This window comes from Rhamphochromis sp. 'chilingali', assembly GCF_963969265.1.
Source record: "Rhamphochromis sp. 'chilingali' genome assembly, chromosome: 12".
Taxonomy (NCBI): Eukaryota; Metazoa; Chordata; class Actinopteri; order Cichliformes; family Cichlidae; genus Rhamphochromis; species Rhamphochromis sp. 'chilingali'.
In genome coordinates this window covers 19,484,140-19,503,739 of record NC_137939.1, presented here as the reverse complement: position 1 = coordinate 19,503,739, position 19,600 = coordinate 19,484,140, and the positions used below count along the sequence as shown (strand labels likewise).

Here is a 19,600-nt window from a genome sequence, read left to right as displayed (position 1 = left end):
TTCTGAAGAGTCCTGAGTGTTTGGTGACTTCTGACTGACTTTTAAGTTTAAACAATACTCTGGCACGGAAAAGGTTACAACTTTCTTTGGACTTTTATACCCCTGAAAAAATGCTTCCTCTCTCTCACAGAATCTGTTGATTTCGGAGCCTTGAACTGGTTCAAAGGCCTTGACTGTCTTACTCGCCACATATTGACAACAATATTCGTACTGATTTATTTTAGTATTATTGTCGATATTACAATATTTCTGAGACTGTAATAGCTCGTTTTTAAGCCTCCCAGTTATCAGTATTGTGATCACACTATTGCTTTAATATTATTGAGACTACACAACACATTCATCCCTGACCTCTACATATCCAGCTGAACAGGATTACTATACTCTGTGTAGATTTACACATTCTTTCGTGGAACATTGAAATAACTGTGTTGTGTAGTTTTTTAACATATCTCCTGGATCATTACTAACTGTATGTTTAGTTTTACTTGTAGAGTTGTTGGTAAGACCAGACAAGGAGTTCAAACAATTTCATTTTATGGTTCCCAAAACAAAACAAGCCGAAAAACAATGAAAATAATGACATAAACCTTTAAAAACAACTGTAAGAGTGAACGGTAAGAGTGTGCATATTATCCAGCAGAGGGCACCATTATATCAAAAAATCGTTCAAATGTGACTTAAAGCTTTATTAAATGAAGCACATCTATTAAAGTATAGTTACTACTTTTGGTGGTGGCTGTAAATGCTGCACTTGAAGCACAGTCCTTACCAGTTAGAGCATTTTAAAGATGTCGAGGTGAAATATTGAGGACAATTTTTTCAAACTTGCTAAATGTGTCATTTATAGAAGAGAAATAACAGCTTTTGAAAAATTGAACGTTGATCTGAATTCTGAGAAAGCTGCAAAAAGTTAGCTGGAAAATGAACAGTGCAACAGATTTCACAGAATCTGGTGAAAAAAAACAAACTAAATTCATTGTGGTTGGAATCTGTTTTAATCAAGATTTTCATGGATTCGTGCACATTCTCCACTTCCTGGTATCAAACAACAAACATTTTACAGTGCTCAGGATGACTTCATTTACATGCAACAAGTTTGACTTTTTCCTTTAAAACAAAAACAAAATGCTTCAAATTCATATTTTGAATGATCACTTTCCCCCCTGTAAACCTCTCTGAAATAAAAAGCTTATATTTAGATATGATAAAAACAACTGAGTCACTGACTCAAAGCAAATAACTATAAAATATGATACAAAATAAGCAGCCCGAGCATCCTCAGGTCATGGTGTTGCTCACAGTCCCATCACAGAGGGAAGCACAGCAGCACCCGTGGATGGAAGGAGAGTGCATTCAGTCCACTCAGACGGACTATCTCATGTCCGAATCCGGGACTTTCCAGTTCAGCTGGAAGCCTTTGTCGTAGACTTCGTAGAGCACTTTCGTCACGTAATGATTCCCTCCTTCCTGATACAGCTCCAGGTACTTCCTGTAAAGCTTCAGGGCCGTGCATGAGTCCTCCGTGCTGTCGTGGGTTTCTCCCTGGATGTTGAGGCCTGTGGACATGAAAAAAAGGTCAGGAATGATTAAAATGAAAGTGTTCAGCTTCAGATTACAGTGTGGATATGAGGAATTGACACGTACGCTTTAGTGCATGAACTCAAAAAAGCCTCTAAATACTTTGTTGTTCAGATTTAATTCCAAGATGAGTTTGATGACAACTAAAACATCATGAACTATACTGACTTCGGTAACATGAGCGGATTATCCAGTTTACATATTTGGATCCTAATCCCTCTCGCTGTAATAATGTGATTTAATTCGATTACAGACTCATATTTGGATTATTTGGATTTGATTTTGTTTTTTTTGTTTCTACTAACTTACCAAGAAAATACCAAGCAAGGAATTTCAGAGAAATCATCCTCTTGTAGGGCAATCGGAAGAGGTGCACGGTGTCGATAACTTGATCTTTGGGAACCTTAAGAAACAGAAAATAAAAAACATTAAAATCAAAGCACATCTATAAAAAAAAATCACATCTTTAAACGATATGAACTAATTTGAAATTTAAAACTGATGAAATAACGTACCACTAAATTAATGACACGAAAGTCATTCTGCAGGCCGTGGCCGACGAAGCGAACTCCTGCATTGATGAGGAAGCGTAGCTTCAGGTAGGTCGACTTCAGCGTGGTCACGTGCTTAGAGGATACTGTGGCATCCAGGTCTCCAGGTTCGATTCCAGAGTATTTTGTCAAATAGTCGACCACCTGGAAGAACAAATTGACAAGTTAGCGGGTGGATCCTTGAAACATTATATATTCATTCTTTTAGGTCATCGTGGTCTTTTCTCTCTGCAGCTTCTCACCTGCTCCTGAGTGGAGATGTAGTCATCGATGAAGGGGACCCCCTCGTTGGGCCCCTGACCCCTCACACAGGTGATCCTGGCCACAGACATCTGACTGGGCGTGATGGTCGATTTGGTGCCGTCGCTATGCAGCACTGCTTCCTCCTGCAAACGCACACATTCAGGGGTCAAATTTGTTTTAAATACTTGAGTCAGATTAGCTGAACTACTGAAAATATGTACTAGGAATATTTAAAATTGTTTTTGATCCTATATTATAATTAATGATGGTATCATAGCCAGACTTACCTCACTGAGCTTTACAAACTCAGCGTCCAGCCCCACCAGGTCACCAGCCTGCGGCATCTCACTGACTGTGAGTGGGATGAAAGTGGCGTCTGTCTTGCTCTGCTTCTCAGTCCGATATAAGTCAGATTTGACTTCAGACTGATTGTGCTGACACTCACTGCGGAGGTCGTATTTGGTGTGGTAGTTTCTCTTGGCGTAACACAGGATGGCTGGCACTTTCCAGCTCACATCAAACTGTGCAGCCTCAGTCTGAAAACAAAAGGAGAAACATTTTTAAATGACTGCACACATTAAAGTTAGCATGAATAAACAAGCAGGAATCTTATCTAGGATCCTTACCTGCTCAATCGGCTCAATGAGGAAGTCATTGAAGAGGTACCACTGCTGGCGAGAGACTCCCTGAAATAATAAAATCATTTTGAATGTTAAAAATGAAACTTTTTGTAGTCAGCAGATGTCAAACTTTTCTTATCTAAGCGTCGCTCACCTCTTTTCTTTGATGGTAGGTCTCACCCACTTTGATGTGTGCGACCAGATTACCACCCGCGCCAGCGTCCAGGATGTGCGGCACCGTGGCCACCAAGTCATACAGAGAAGCTCCCTCCGCCTGTTCAGCAGCACTTAACTAGTAACAGAAAGTGCAAATAATTGTAAGATAAACTTTTTCATTTCACAAAATTCATGTGTTACAGAAACAAAAACACTAAAACCAACCTATAGTTCAATATCTACAGATTAGTGTAATAATGTTTTAAAAATATTGCTCCTGGAAATATGGTTTTAATCTTGAAGTGAAATTTTAACTTGGTGATGAAAAGTTACTCAATTATTTCTTCAAGTGCAAAGATCAGCTGAAAATCTAAAGTCCTCACCTCCTCGCCCTCAGGCCAGCTGCTGATCTCCAGTCTCTGACTTTTGCTGAGGGACATCTTGAGAGTGGCGGGGATCCACACGTGACGCTGATCCTGATCTGTCTTCTGCATGGATTTGTTGAAGGTGTACTATAAAAACAGAAACATGGGCAATCATGTAAATAATGAACAGATAAATCATTACTTTCTTTTAACTGTATTTAAACACGGTGAATCAGTGGCTTACCTCGGCCTGAACCTTCCAGAATTCGGCCTCTTTGCTGCTGTTCACCTCACAGTTTATCACCAAAACATCTGGGAGACGTCGAATGTTGCGTGTCTGCACCTACAGTGTAACACAAAGAAATGATTACCCTGCACAACAGGTAACAATCAACCATAAATGAATTGTCATTATGAGTGAATGAAAGCTGTAACTCACTGTGGGCTGATACTTGTCACAGTTTCCACACCATGTGTGAGATCTCTGCTGCAGGCAGATGCTTTTCTTCAGGATCTCAGCAAAGTCGTGCTCCTTTATTCTTTCTCCTGAAGTGTCAAAGTACAATGAATATCAGTGTATACATCAAATCAAGCAGATATTTCCCTCTGCTCATTCAAAAACTAAATTAATTCAAACCATTATGTAATCATTAATAGTTCAAGTTTCAAAGACAGAGTAATTCACAGTCACAGATATCCATGCTCTCAGTGCTCTCAGACTCACCTTGAGAGTCAGGGTAATGCATGTTGAACAGCAACATGAGGGAGGAGTAGACTGTTTCTATGCCACAGAGACACGGGCTGCGGTTCTCAACTTCAGAACAAAACAGCTCTCTAATGACAGAGTCGCCAGGGGAGCCCAGAGAACTGCAACACAAACACAAATCACAGTTTCAGAAACCAGAAGGAAAACTCTGCATTTATAAACAAACATAATGATAAGACTGGGACAGTGTCCAGTAAGAATGCAGGTCAACAACGATGCGTTTTACCTGCTCCTGGTCGTCCTGTAGGCCCGTGGATCCTCCTGCTCCTGTGTCTCCTGGAAGAGCTGGTAGAGGATGAAGTGATTCCATCTCTGGATTAAGCGACCTAGCTCGACTGTTCCTGTCGTCTCCTCACAGTTTGAGAGGATCAGGCCCATCTCTTTGGCTTCAGGGACGTTTCGAAGTGCTCTGAGGTAGTTGCTGGCCTTAAAGAAGAAGACATTAGAGGTTACTTTGGGCAGTCACAACAAAATGAGATTTCAAAGTAAGAGCCTTGCAATCCCCAACAGATTGAAAACAAAGAAAGAAAGAAACTTACCTGACATGGATCTCCTTGTGACAAATCCAACATGTGGAAGAGGAAGCAGAGTTCACAAGCCAAACAAAACTCCTTGTGGCACAAATGATTCTGAACAAGGCAGCGAACTGGCTCCAGGAAGTATAACACCTAAGATGCAAACATAAAAGACCCATGGAACATTTGACAAATTGTCTCATATTAAAAATTAAATGTACACATTGTGAATCTTCAGCTTCTTACCTGGATCATGCAGTTACAGTAGGCGTTGGGAATCTGCGGCTCCAGGCCAGCAAACAACGTCCTGTTGTAATGTTTGAAGTCAAAATCTTCCCGTCCACGTTTAGAGTATTTAATTGTCACCTGAAGCACAACAAACACATCTTCGTCACATGTTTGGGAAATCAAAGCTTGTAGCAACACTCTAGAAATTGTTACATGTCATATTTAACTGTATCTCTATGAACACCAGGGTGAAACGTAGCAAGTCCAACCTTTCTGTACTTTTCGGGAACAATGTGAAGGAGCGGCTCTTCATCACTCTCTGTTGGAGATTCAGGGATGTGGTTGTAATAACCAGGTGACTCTTCTTTATTTGCAGGGACCTGCAAACAACAAACAGGAAAAAAAAACTTAACATACACCACGTGGAGATGGGTTTAACTTTTTTTGTAAATTTATTACAATATTGTAAAAATGACAGTTTAAAAGAGAAACAAGTTTTTTTTTACATACCTGGTTACAGGGGCAGGCAGAAGGATTTTCCACATAACTGTTGAAGCCAACAGTTTCAATAGTTTGTGGGATTTCTGGGTCCATCCCAGGAGCCCACCTGTTAAAAAGAAACATGTTTTAGATGGAAACCTTTAATGGGAACTACGTGAGACTCTAACCATTTATATCAACTGGGGAAGACTCGACATTATCTTACAAACTTTTATTGAATCTGAAAACAATATGTATGAACGCTCTAATGCAAACTCTTCAGTCTCGTTAGTGATTGTGTTACCTTGAGCTGGGTGTAGCCTGGGCAGTGGGGATGGGAGAGCAGGGCTGCAGGTTATGATTCCAGGCCAGCTGAGGCTGTGCATCCACAACGCAGGGCTCTCTGGAGTAGACGTTAAACATAACGTCCCGAGTATCGGACCAGAGACGCACACACCCCCCCGAATCTCCAAAGGCTAAGGCTTGTTTGCTGGATGAGACCTCAAAACTTGTGAGAAAGTGGCCGTTTGTGTTGACGTGGAAAATATCCGCCATGTTGGCGAGGCCAGTGGGCTCACAGAACTGACACTCACCTGGAAAAAGACACAGAATGCAGGCAGTTATAGCAAAGCCACAAATCACACAAAGATTTTGTATGTCACATTTATTGGCCAAACATAGTAAGACTACGCTACAGAAAACTGGACTAAAGAATCCTGAAGCCAGCTTCATACCTGTCTGTGAGATGATTGCGAGCCGTGACATGTAGGTAGGAATGAAGCGCACAAAGAATGGATCCACATGCACCCAAAGGGGGGTTGCAGCTCGCATCATGCGGAGGTCATACACCATCAGGAAACGTTCATTCAGCCCTCGGCTGGAGAACCCACTCACAGCCAAAAGGTTTCCATGAACATCAAAGTCTGACAGGCCGCCAGGAAATGCGTCAAACTTTTGTGTCCTAAATGTGCGCAAGTCTCGAAGGGTCACCTGTTATCAGCAGAGGGTCAGTGTTAGAGAGATATAAACCAAACCTCATCAAACTGATCCAATCAGGGGATACTTACTTTGCCAGAAGGATGCCCAAAGACGAAGAAACGATTGGTCTGACGCATTATTGTCACTCCAGGTGCCTCCACTGTGAACTGAAAGGACAATCAAGACAGCAGACAGTCAGACACTCGCTGTGAAGTCAGTTGTATGATGTGCCAGTGGTGTAAGCATAGATAGTTGTGGATTTTGATAAACATAAGCCTGGTGTCTTACTTTTTGAGTTTCTTGAAGTGTGTTCATGTCAATTTCAACCACATAGTTTTGTAATCCCCCCATGAGCAGCATGTTATCAGTCATGAGGAGACTGTGCATATCAGCTCCTTCTTCCATCCTGCAAAGCACCAAAAATGGCCATTAATTCAATAACATAAGGAATAATTTCACAGCTTCAGCTCATCAACAGTCAATGTAACACTTACCGATAATCAAACATGACGAGGCCTCCACGAGTGTAACATCTGAGGTTGCACTCAGAAAGGAACAGCACGCCTGTTTCCAAACTCTGTATGTGTCTGATGGCATCAGTTGCGTGCACTTGGAAAGAAGAGTAGTGTGCCATCGTAGGTCCAAGGAAGGATTTTACATGACCCTAAGAGAAGGGCACAAATATTATTACAGAGTGCAACGTTTAAGGTGAATGTAGAAGAAACAAACTCTGCTGAAGCATCATTTTGGCTCTTACCGTGTAGTTTCCCATCCAGAGCATTTCCCGCTGCAGGTCAAAATGTGTTGCAGTGACGGGGATGCCAGCTTCTGAAACTTTACTGTGCAGCTCAGAAAAAATCCCCTTCCTTACGTGCACAGGCTCAGGAACGGTCACAGCCAGCTCATGTGTGTACACTCCCACGTCTTGGTGGAGGTTTGGATTCAGATATGAGTTCATGGAGGGCTCCAGTCCCCCAGGAGTCCACTGAGGAGACCAGTGAGGAGTCCAGTGAAGAGAGTTCATAGTCCTGTGATGATTGGCCCAGTATTCACCTAATCTTGTGCTGAGAGCTTCAAAAATCTTCTTCAGCTAAATCAGCCTGCAGAGGAACTGGAACTTCTGTAAATAGTAGTACTTGCAGGTTTAATCCCAATCTCTTGAAATGCAGAAAACTGGAGTCCAGATCTAAAGTCTGATGGATAGAGCCACGTATTTAACCTCCACTGGGATTCAAGGCGGTCCTAAGAGTTGTTGACTGTTCCTGCATTAAACGTTAGGCTCACAGGTTTCAGGGTCTGAATCAAGGTGAGTGCGGCTGAGTTTACATGAATACAGGTGTGAATTCTTTAGGAGACGTGGGCATCATATCAACACAGGGGCACCACAGGGGACTGTCCTCTCCCCCTTCCTCTTCACCCTCTACACCACAGACTTCAGCCACTGCACAGAGACCTGCCATCTTCAGAAGTTTTCTGATGACTCTGCGGTGGTTGGATGCATCAGCAGGGATGATGAGACAGAGTACCGGGCTGTGGTCGACTCCTTTGTCACGTGGTGTGAGCAGAATCATCTGCAGCTCAACGTGGCAAAGACCAAGGAACTGATCGTGGACTTCAGGAAGACCAGGAAACACTTGACCCCTGTTTCAATCCAGGGGGTCAGTGTTGACATTGTGGAGGACTATAAATACCTTGGAGTACACATTGACAATAAACTGGACTGGGCTAAAAACACCACAGCACTTTACAGGAAGGGCCAGAGTCGTCTCTATTTTTTGAGGCGACTGAGGTCCTTCAACATCTGCCAGAAAATGCTGAGGATTTTCTATGAGTCTGTGGTGGCCAGTGCGATCCTCTATGCTGTTGCATGCTGGGGGAGCAGGCTGAGGGTCGCAGATGCCAACAGACTTAATAAACTGATCCGTAAGGCCAGCAATGTTGTGGGGATGGAGCTGGACTCCCTCAAGGTGGTGTCGGAGAGGCGGATGCTGTCCAAGATAAAGACAATGTTGGATAACACCTCCCACCCACTCCATGACATGTTGGTCAGTCACAGGAGCTCGTTCAGTGAGAGACTGAGATTACCGAAAAGCACCACTGAACGACACAGGAAATCATTCCTGCCTGTGGCCATCTCCCTGTACAACGCATCCACTTAACACACTGTTTGCTGCTACAGCTACACATGTTTCTTTTCCAAATATTTATTTATAAGTGACTTATGTATGTATGTATGTATATATATGTATATATTGTACTATTCTTAGTTAGCGTATTGTCTGTCTTGTCTTAATGTTGGTTTAAAATGGAGCACTGTAACAAAAAATAATTTCCCCCAGGGATCAATAAAGTATTCTGATTCTGATTCTGATTCTGATTAAGCCCACATTAAGGTGTCAGAGGGGGGTCGACCCAGTTTTTGCCTGAGCGTATTGTTTCTGAATTGCACCAAGATAATGAGTTTGATCAGACTGGGAGGACCTCGTTTAGCACGCTTAATCCACACCTTGATTAACAGCCGTCGTCAACAGGTCGTCAAAAGCACCAAATTCCTTGGTGTCCGAGATGCACCAGATGTTGTGTTTGATTCTTCTGAGCTTCTCCAACAAATTTGCTGCATGTTGGACAACAGTTATGTTACACATATTGTAACAAACTAACCATGATTTAATCAATTAAATGGTCCTTTAGCGTGACTGTTGTTAAAATTCACTGGATTAATGTCAGAGTTCAGTCTTGATCCTGTGTATCCAGGTAGTTGTTGTTCTGAAGTGGTGATCAAAAAGTTGTGGAAATGGATCCATATAGATGAAAAACATTATCATCAGTGGTGAATTCAACATTTCAGTAACAATTAAAATAAAAATTGACTGGATTAATCTCAGAGTTCAACATTGATTAAATGAAATTAAAGTTTTAAACTTTACAGGCTTTATTTTCTCATCCACTTAATGAAAAATACAACTTTTGGTTTAGTCCTAGCTGAAACCATATAATCCAAATTTGATGCTCTCATTGGTTGAGTCAGTTTAATTGAAGCTAATAGTTGACTGTTGATTAAAGATAGTTTCAGCTATTGTCTGTTATCTGTTTCCGTGGTATTGATTAACCTTGGAATGGTGATTGTTTGGTTTTAATTAACAAAGGACCATCAGCACTTATCCAAACTGCATTTGTGTGAATAAAATAAATGACAACCAACATTCAAAAACACAAAAATGAGCACTTTTATTGATTTCATCATGTTCCTGTTTCCATCAGTTTATTCAACAAACTAGTTATAACAAGTTTATGATCTTACAATAAAGACACTTAAGTCATTTTCCTCAGCCTGTGCTTTTCTGGGTCAACTTCCTGTTTCATGTTTGACCCACTCACCTGTGTCACAGCAATAGAACATGAAAATTTAAGCTTTTTAACTTTTTTAGTAAAGAATTTAACTCATCGGGCGAGGAAATAAACCCTGTGTAGCCTTAATTCAGCTTTTAACATGTTTAGTGTTACTAACAAAGAAAAGATCCACAGACATGATTTGGGCCGAAACAAAAGAAAAAGTCTTTTATGGGGCAGGCTCGTTGGAGACCAGGCGGGGCTCATTTAACCCTTCTGATTCACACCTTGATACCAGCTTGAAACCTGTGACCCTAAAAAACAAAGACAAGCTCAACGACTCTCAGGACCACACCAACCATAAAATTAAACAACAGTTTGTCCCATTTTTGGAAAACATCTTTTGCTTCTGGAGTAAAATAAAACAAATACTATAAAGATTAGTTTCATGTGGTTTGAGCGACTTCCTGTATCTGTCCTTGTGACAGCAGAGTTAGAGAAAGTGTGCAGCAGATTAGTTTGAGTTTCAAACACAATTTGTCTAAATGTTGAAAAAGCCTGAATATTTAAATACTGTTTAAGTCTTCTTTGATCTTTTATTTCACAGTCTGACTTACACTGCAGCTGCCATCTTGTTGCCCTCCAGGAAAAATATAATACATAAATTTGTATTACATGAACATTGCCAAGTCATTTACTGGCTAATAACTTATATTTATCAATTACATTTAGTACATTTAGGACCTCTGAAGGGTAACATCCTCTAGTGTCTCAAAAATGTTTTTACTTGCTGGTTTGACACAACCTGAGCTGTGATCTGATGAATGTTAACATTCAGTTCAACCTTTGTCCCATTTATCTACATTATATTTCATCCATATGCACAATGAAACAAATTGTTTATACATTTCTCATTTTACTCAGCTTTTCAATCAGGTCCCAATCAGATATTCTTTCATTGATGTTTTGAATATGAGAGAGGTATCGAAATAATAATGATCGAAAGGTTGCGCTCCCTCTCTGTCTCTCTGTTTCTGCTCATCAGGAATAATTCTGATCAGTTATGGAACATCAAAACTGAGCTGAACTTGTCGGTCTTGCATTCACTGTAATGTACGGTTATGTTGGTTGTTGCTGTAGTTTCCCTGCTTTGTTGTTCTCTTCTTGCATGTTTTTCCCCTGGCAGGTGATCCAGTTAATTTTAGTGTCTTTTCTCTCTGTTCCATCTATTTTCTTTCCATCTCCTTTGTGGAGCCTCTTCCCAACTTCTCTCGTCTTTCTCTTCCTTGTCCACCGATCTAAAACATGTTTCTTTTCAACAGGTGGGCTCCTGGGATGGACCCAGAAATCCCACAAACTATTGAAACTGTTGGCTTCAACAGTTATGTGGAAAATCCTTCTGCCTGCCCCTGTAACCAGGTATGTAAAAAAAAACTTGTTTCTCTTTTAAACTGTCATTTTTACAATATTGTAATAAATTTACAAAAAAAGTTAAACCCATCTCCACGTGGTGTATGTTAAGTTTTTTTTTCCTGTTTGTTGTTTGCAGGTCCCTGCAAATAAAGAAGAGTCACCTGGTTATTACAACCACATCCCTGAATCTCCAACAGAGAGTGATGAAGAGCCGCTCCTTCACATTGTTCCCGAAAAGTACAGAAAGGTTGGACTTGCTACGTTTCACCCTGGTGTTCATAGAGATACAGTTAAATATGACATGTAACAATTTCTAGAGTGTTGCTACAAGCTTTGATTTCCCAAACATGTGACGAAGATGTGTTTGTTGTGCTTCAGGTGACAATTAAATACTCTAAACGTGGACGGGAAGATTTTGACTTCAAACATTACAACAGGACGTTGTTTGCTGGCCTGGAGCCGCAGATTCCCAACGCCTACTGTAACTGCATGATCCAGGTAAGAAGCTGAAGATTCACAATGTGTACATTTAATTTTTAATATGAGACAATTTGTCAAATGTTCCATGGGTCTTTTATGTTTGCATCTTAGGTGTTATACTTCCTGGAGCCAGTTCGCTGCCTTGTTCAGAATCATTTGTGCCACAAGGAGTTTTGTTTGGCTTGTGAACTCGGCTTCCTCTTCCACATGTTGGATTTGTCACAAGGAGATCCATGTCAGGTAAGTTTCTTTCTTTCTTTGTTTTCAATCTGTTGGGGATTGCAAGGCTCTTACTTTGAAATCTCATTTTGTTGTGACTGCCCAAAGTAACCTCTAATGTCTTCTTCCTTAATGTGACCCTGACCAAATGCTACAGCAGCTGGACCCACAACAACAACCTGAAAATGTCAACAGTGCTGCAGGAAAACGATCTCATGCAGCGGAGACGGAGAGCATTAAATCCAAGGCCCGTTTCACTACACGGGGGAGATTTCCAGACAGCTTCAGCTGACAGAGCTGTGACGAGACGCCCATTAAGCCCGGAGGAAAAGTGAGGCCGAGCAAGACAATGCTGACCTTAACAACTCTGCATTAAAACTGTGCAGGACAGTGACGGACCAACACGGATGATCGGGCAGCAAAAAGGGCGTGCCAGAGACAGGAGGAGTAACTGAGGTCAGGAGGCACCTCGGAATGAACAAAAGCACCAGGAGAAAATAAGCTGAAGGCACAGGTGTCGGGGCTTGGCCAGGAGCTGACCTCTGAGAAGAGCCGAACAGCAGAGCTGTAGAAGGCCGTGGAGCAAAGCAAGGGAAACATCAATGGACTTCAATCTGACTTGTACGGAAAAGACTCTGAGGTTTCTGCCCTCAGTAAGAGCTCAAGGCATCAGAGCAGGAACTGAGCATGGCTCAGAAGGAGCTGGCTGATAATCGAACCCATCAGGCTTGGAGTCCCAGACACAGGACTTGAAATCAGGCCGGAGCTTGCTGGAGCAGGAGGTCGCAAAAACCTGACGAAAAAGCTCCAACAGCAGGAGCAAGCCCTGAAGGAGCTACAGAAGCAAAAGGGTCAAGTTAAGGAGGAGCGGAACAAGGAGAAGATGCAGGACACTGGAGAAAAGCACTGCCTCAATTGGGGCCAGAACCAGTATGGACAGAACTTTGAGCAGCAGCACCAACGGATGCAAACGGACTGAAAAGGAGGAGGGCAGGACCCCAGGGCACGCTTCAGGCCGTGGTTTACCCAGAACACCAGAACAGGAAAGTGATGAACACAAACACCCACACAAACACACACATCCACATGCACTGACTCAGAATGAAGTGAAACACACATATGCACTCGTTGATTGAGTGAGAAATGACACACACACACGTGCACAAATCGAAATGCTGATTCAATTCACTGAGAAATGACACACACATTCACAAGCTTGTGCAATGAAGAGTGATACACACACACACGCTGATGCAATGAACTGGACTTTGGTTTTGCACAACACTGGTCACTATATTCTTCATTTCCGGTTAATACTTGTACAGCTGCTGTTATTGTGTATATATTTATTTATATTTAGATTTCTTCATACATTCTTATATAGTTCTATATTGTGTATTTTGTTGTACAGTTATTTTATTTTCAACTTTAATTTATATATTTATCTTTATCTTATTCTTCCCAGTTAAATTTACCCTTCATTCTAATTTGTGTTGTACAGTTATTTCATTTTTAACCTTAATTTATATTTTATTCCTTCCTAGTTAAATTTACCCTTTTTAATTTTTCATATTTATTTCCTATCTTATTCATAGCCTTTTCCTTTTTTGTTCTCTTTAGGTCACGAGCAGTTGTCCAAGCATTTCACTACATATCGTACTGTGTATGACTGTGTACGTGACAAATAAAATTTGAATTTGAATTTGAATTTGAATTTGAAGAATGCTTTCCTAACAAAAGCTGCACACAAACATCCAAATACGGAGTCGGTTACAACAACAAGAACCCATTGATTGTTTATTGGTTAAATGCATTTCATGCCACCCAGAGGGCATTTGTGTAGATTTAGGGGACAAGGTTGGGTTGTGAAAACAATGTCTGTGCGTGATGTCTGTTTATGGCTTAAGGCCTCCACTGAATTGTTTACTGTGCTTCACACAGCCTGATAAGGAGCAGTGGTACAGAGTGAAAATGATGAATTAACGGGGTGAGTTTTATTTTGGAGAGAATATGAAAAGGTTGTGTTGATTTGACTCAGTTGTTTACGTTTCTGCCAAAGCAAAGCATTTGTGTGCAACCAGTGTCCACTATTGAATTAAGTCAATCCAACATGTTTTTGTCAGTGCAAAAAGGAGTTACGGTACCTGTATGCTTACACAATATTGTCCCGGGAGGGAGAAAAACTTTCTGGTGAAGTTTTGGTTGATCTTTGGGTTTTGTTTGACACTAGGTTGATTCTATCAGTGAGGTTTGGATTGTTCTCTTTCTCTAAGAGAGAGAAGGATGGTTTTATGCTTGGACATGTTTGCAATGGGCCCCAGTATTTGTTACTATATGAGTATTTTATTGTTTACGTTTGTTTTTGCTTTTGTTACAGTGCACTGAGATAAGAACATCAGAGAGGTGTGATCCACCGGTGGTGATATTTTGGTATTTTGTGAGTTCCTGATTTAACAAATCAGCTCTTTAATCCAAGCCTGAGAGATTGAACTTTAAAGCGCTATAAAATATTCTTACTGAAAACAGTCGCAAAGTATTTTTCTCCATGATTATAATGGGCTTGGGAGAAATTCACTTATATGGGACACTGATCGAATGAGAAGTCCTGAGCTTAAAAGGATTGCAGCGAGTCAATCCAGTCCAAAGAAGGAAAAAACAAACAAGGAACTGTTTCCTTTAAAATGATGACGTCATCTTGCTGGTGATGGAGCCTCGAATAGGTTGCGCGTGAGACTCCATTATCAGCAATATCTGGTATGAATGTGTGTGGATGTATGCATGTGACTGGACTGTGACGGACTGACGACTAAAAGTTTTAACTGACTTGGTACTGAGACAAAAACGGTACTGACTTTAGGATTAGTAGATGTCCACAGACAATTCACCCAGCCTGTAAAAGAAGGGTGGATGTTTTTTCTTGCTTTGTTTTGTTTTTGCAAGGACAGAGGGTTGACAGAGACTAAGGGGGCTAATGCTGTAGCTTCACAGGAGTGTGAACTGCAGACTTAACCCTTTGGTTGCTAAAGTGAAGAAAAGGTTTGATTCCACTCATGACTGAGCATGTTATTATTAACCATGGCGGGCCACTGTAAAGAGTCAATCAACTTTTATAGAGGTAAAAAAAAACAAAAAAAAAAACCTCCATTGAGGTCTATGAATAACAGGGGAATGATAGACTTGCCACACTCAAAATGGAGATATGTAATGATAAACACTGGTCCCCGCCTTTTGGGTGCTTTCTTGAAATAGTCAGCAATTTAAAAGTAAGATAGAACCGACAGGGGCATGTGCTGAGGGGTGGTGCTGCACAAGAACAAGAGCAAGATAAAGAAAAATATTCTGTTTAACTTTGAGAAATTCAAATTCAAATGTACCATTACACTCAGGGGATCAATATAAAGTTCGATATATGCTAATTTCGTATGAAGTACATGACTGGTGACTGTTCTGTCCTGAGCTTTTGTTTTTACAGCACCCACTTGACCACACCAACAGTTTCTCACCACCTAAAAGGAGTACTTGCAAAGAATAGAGAATGGGGAGGAATATCATCAAAACTGGGAAAGGTAAGCCCCAAAGGGGGTGATAACGCCATAACTTTCACTTATGGTCAAATTCTTAAAATGTGTCCCCGAACTTGAAAAATTCTTCAAACATTTAGAGACAGAGTGGAGGTTTAGATAAACATAATGTCACACACCACATAAGGATGGAGCACTTGAATCGATAAGATGGTGCATTGACACGCAGTAAAATGTGGATCATGTTGATTATGTTTATTCCAGTGTGCAGAGCAAGGTTATTATTATTAAAGAAAAAAAATGAAATAACGAAAACTACAAGTGAAAAAACATTTGCGTTAACGGAAATAAAATCAAAACAAAAAAGGAAAACTAACTAAAACTGTAATGAATGTTCACAAAACTAACTAAAATTGACTGGATTTATAGCAAAATGTGTTTAGTTTCATTGATGTGCGCGTGCCCTGCAATAGAAGTCAAGGCAGTACGTTAGTCGAGTCGTCTGTGTTGCTGCTCCGTCCACGCGCAGAATCATGTCAGGAAAAGTCAGGAGAAAGCTCCAGAGTCCAATTTGGGATTACTTTGAATATGACTGTTTTTTAGATATAGCAAGTGGCTTGTAGTGGAAAGAGACACAATGTCCTCCTGAGGCCCAGGGAAAGAAGAAAAAAAAAAAGGAAAAGTATTTTCATTTTTTCTTTTTCTTTTTTCTTTAAGATAAATCAAGTGTTGGGACGGTAAAAAAAACACATTACAAAAACAAAATTGTTTTTAACTAATTTTATTTAAATTTTACAACATGTGCACTACAGTGCACAAGGGGAGTTCATTGATCATGAATGTGAAACTAATAACATTCAAGAGCTATTTAAGAAAATTAAAAGCTCCACTGAAATTTTTGTAAGCAGGATATTAAAACGTATTTATATAACAATATCATAAAAATGTAGATCAGGGATCAACTTAGTAGTCACTGACACTTCACTAGCTGTAAGCCATTGGTTCAGGAACAAGTTATTGCACTGGGCTTTCTATTTCACAAAAGTCAATTCATTTATGATATCTGAGGAAGTACTGTGATTTTTTATTTGGAGACACAAAGGAACATTTGGCACTTCCCACATCTCACATATGTTTTACTGTTGCACCCAACCATTCTACAACTGAAATGCCTTGGACTGTTAACCATTTCAGGCAAGTGGAGTGAACCATATTTTGCTACACTCTCATCTGATTGGGGCTTCCTTTTCTTGATTTTTGGAGAGAACTCTTCATTACTGGTATTATTCAGGTCTTGTTCACATGTTTGTCCCAGGTTTCTCAGCCAAGAGGAGCTTGAACTCCAGATACTGTGAGTTATTTTCGCACATTGAGATCACTGATAACTTTTAGCAACGACGTGATCTTGTAGAAACAATTAGGTGTCATGGATTCAGCTATAAATGCAACTCTTATTTTTTACTTTACTGGAAAACATTTCTGCATTTTACCCATATTTTATTTTTAACTCAAAATCAAAAATTCCAGATTCTCCTACATGTTGGTTTTGGACCAGATAGGACGACAGATTTCAGGTGGCCCTGTGTTTTTCTCTATTACATCTGCCACTGCATCTCGATAATCTTTGTGTGGCTCCTCCTGGGTTCTCACCCTCTCCTATCTGGCTCACATGACTCTCATCTTCTGAAGAATCTATGTCTGAATCTCGCTCAATTATTCTGTTAAGAATTCTCTCCGCCTTTGTTAAAGAGTTGTTTACTAGGAAAAAGTGAAATAAATATAAGTACAAAGTCCTGACGTGCACTAGAGTACACAGTAATAAATTAGTCATTTCCTCTGTGAAACTAAATAAGCTTAATTCTTAAAGACCCCTCAAATTATTTACTAGATGTTTATTTTTGAAAATTAATAAAAATCTGAGTTTAACAAAACATTTTAAATGTAAATATCAAGCTTACCTTTCTTTCTTCCAGAAAATGTGCTTGTGGGCATGCCAGCCATTTTGAAAAACAATTGGCAAGGCCACACCCCCACACATGTGATATAATTTTAAAGGTACTGTTGTCCTGTTTAAGAAACATCAGGACTTAGATGAGTGGCAAGTAGAGTATGAGAGCTACAAGCAAAAACTAAATGTGTACTACAGTGCGCAAAAATGAAGTACTGGGTCATCAGGGGGTTGAAGTGCACCTTGAAGTGCACTTGAAAAGCTCACACAAGAAGGTTAACTTAGCTTATCTTGAAGAGCTCATCAGGGGGAGCACACTCCCCCTCCTTGAAGAGCTCCCCCACTCAACCCGCATCCCCAGAAAACAGCTAACACCAGGTAAGGCAGCGTGATGCATCCCAAGACAACAGGACTGGGACATCTAAATAACTGTGTGAGTCAATCGCCTTCAAAAAGTTTATCAATTCACTTGAACCAAAATTAGGCGCACCCGGTGCTGCAAGAGTTAATAGTCTCAATACCCAAGGATAAGCAGAAGAGCATGACTGATATGATGGAACTGGGATTTGGTTACACTTAATTTTTGCAAGACACTACTAAAACTATAACTGGCGCTAATCAGAACTAAGCTGAAAACTAACGATTTTCAGAAAAAAAAAACTAGACTAAACTAGCAAAGAATTGGTAAAAACTAATTACAACTGGTATAAAATTGAAAATCTGGAGTCGAAACTAAATAAAAATAAAAACTAATGAACATTGCAAAACAATTAAAACCCTGGTGCAGAGATTGGCAAATCTGACCAGGAAACGTTATAAAATGGATTGTCGGAACAGTCAGCGTTAAAGTTACCTTTGACAGTCCAGACTAAGATGGCGTTGAACATCTTCAGGGCGGAAAAGGGTTGGTGTGACCAAGGTGTGGTTTGGCTTGTTGTACGTATATTTCGAGATCATATGGCTCTGGGTGGACCAGTTACCAGGGCATGGAAGGAGGACAGACTCATTAAATGAGGAGAAGGAATTTTCTGGGATTGGAGATCCTCTGGGTGAGTGGTTGACTGAAAGCATGCATAAAACATAAGCTATCTGTTGTTATTGATTGGTAATAGATTGATAATTGGCCACCTTTACAGCTGTATTGACTTGTTGTGGACGTAGTTTACTTCATGGTTAAGCACTCTAATTAACAGGTTGAAAATAGTGACATTAAAGGAAGAGTATGCAGCGCCACCCTGTCAGACCCCAGTGACGGTGGGGCTCAGGGATGAATCCGGTGAGCTGGATTCATGGTTGATTCAAAACTAAGTTTCCCCTGCTGTGGTCAGTGAGGGGAAAACAGGGGAAATAAAATTTAAAAGAGGCATTTATAAACGTTTATGTGTCAAGTTAAACGGGATAAAGGGGGTGTTCTACTGTTATTTTAGCATCAGCATTATTATTGCATCAGAATCATATAACAAGCATTGCATTAAACATTTATTGAAGCTTTTGACATTGTACTAACATTTGTGTTCCAGTGATTGTTATAACCGCAGGTTAATCTTCTATTCTTAATCGTATATTCACAGGTGTCAGGATAATCATATGATCTTCTATTGCAGGTGTAACCATGATCATTTTCAGACATATTGCAGTTTGTTGCTCATTATAGAGTTGTGCTCAAGTTAATAAGGGTTAAAAGCTACAGTCAACGCGATGTTTGGCTGATCTATGGCGTGGAGTGACTTCGAGCATAGAAGGCCGCACGCGCTTACATAACACTGATATCATGTTATTCTTTGTGATCTTTTATTCAATTATATCTTTAAGTTAAGTTTTAAGTAGTGGTAGTTAATTAAACGACATTCTTTTAAGATTATATACTTGAGTCAGAGCGTTACACGCAGATCAACTTAACAACCTGGGAGACCTTGTAGCTGCAATATTGTGTCTCCATAAGGGACAGTAGGTGGAAGCAAACACATGATTTTTGGGGGGCAAATGTGAGAGTTAAAAATGGCTAATTTCTTTTTTGATGTCTTTTCTCAATATGAGTGGTTTTAATAATTTTCAGACACACCTTGCAAATGTGCTTATAATGAGTTGGCACTCGGCCTTTTGAAGGTCATAAGCTTCGTTCGGCGTGATGGTCCGGACTGATAAAGTGTAGGAAATGCCTTGAGTGCAGAGGGCTAAATGCAAACACGCTTACACACACATAGGA

At 40.4% G+C, this 19,600-nt stretch overlaps 1 protein-coding gene and 1 long non-coding RNA gene across 2 annotated transcripts; one reads left to right on the top strand and one right to left on the bottom strand.

The window, feature by feature from the left end:
• Positions 1-1,268: 1,268 nt before the first annotated feature.
• On the bottom strand, positions 1,269-7,234 carry LOC308406714 (PAN2-PAN3 deadenylation complex catalytic subunit PAN2-like). Its single transcript, XM_080897896.1, has 21 exons — positions 6,978-7,234; positions 6,772-6,889; positions 6,573-6,650; positions 6,240-6,495; positions 5,810-6,098; positions 5,536-5,632; positions 5,295-5,405; positions 5,044-5,163; positions 4,822-4,950; positions 4,509-4,708; positions 4,241-4,383; positions 3,956-4,062; positions 3,761-3,859; positions 3,535-3,663; positions 3,150-3,287; positions 3,002-3,061; positions 2,663-2,911; positions 2,375-2,518; positions 2,097-2,276; positions 1,891-1,984; positions 1,269-1,559 (listed from the first exon to the last, which is right to left on the bottom strand). Exons 1-21 carry the CDS (start codon positions 7,115-7,117, stop codon positions 1,375-1,377), a joined length of 3,066 nt encoding a protein of 1,021 aa, XP_080754022.1. The 5' UTR covers positions 7,118-7,234; the 3' UTR covers positions 1,269-1,374.
• A 4,125-nt stretch (positions 7,235-11,359) lies between these two features.
• Positions 11,360-12,026, top strand: LOC308407080. The gene is made up of 3 exons (XR_013973626.1): positions 11,360-11,473; positions 11,605-11,724; positions 11,818-12,026. It is a non-coding gene; the product is annotated as an uncharacterized lncRNA (long non-coding RNA).
• Positions 12,027-19,600: the final 7,574 nt, after the last annotated feature.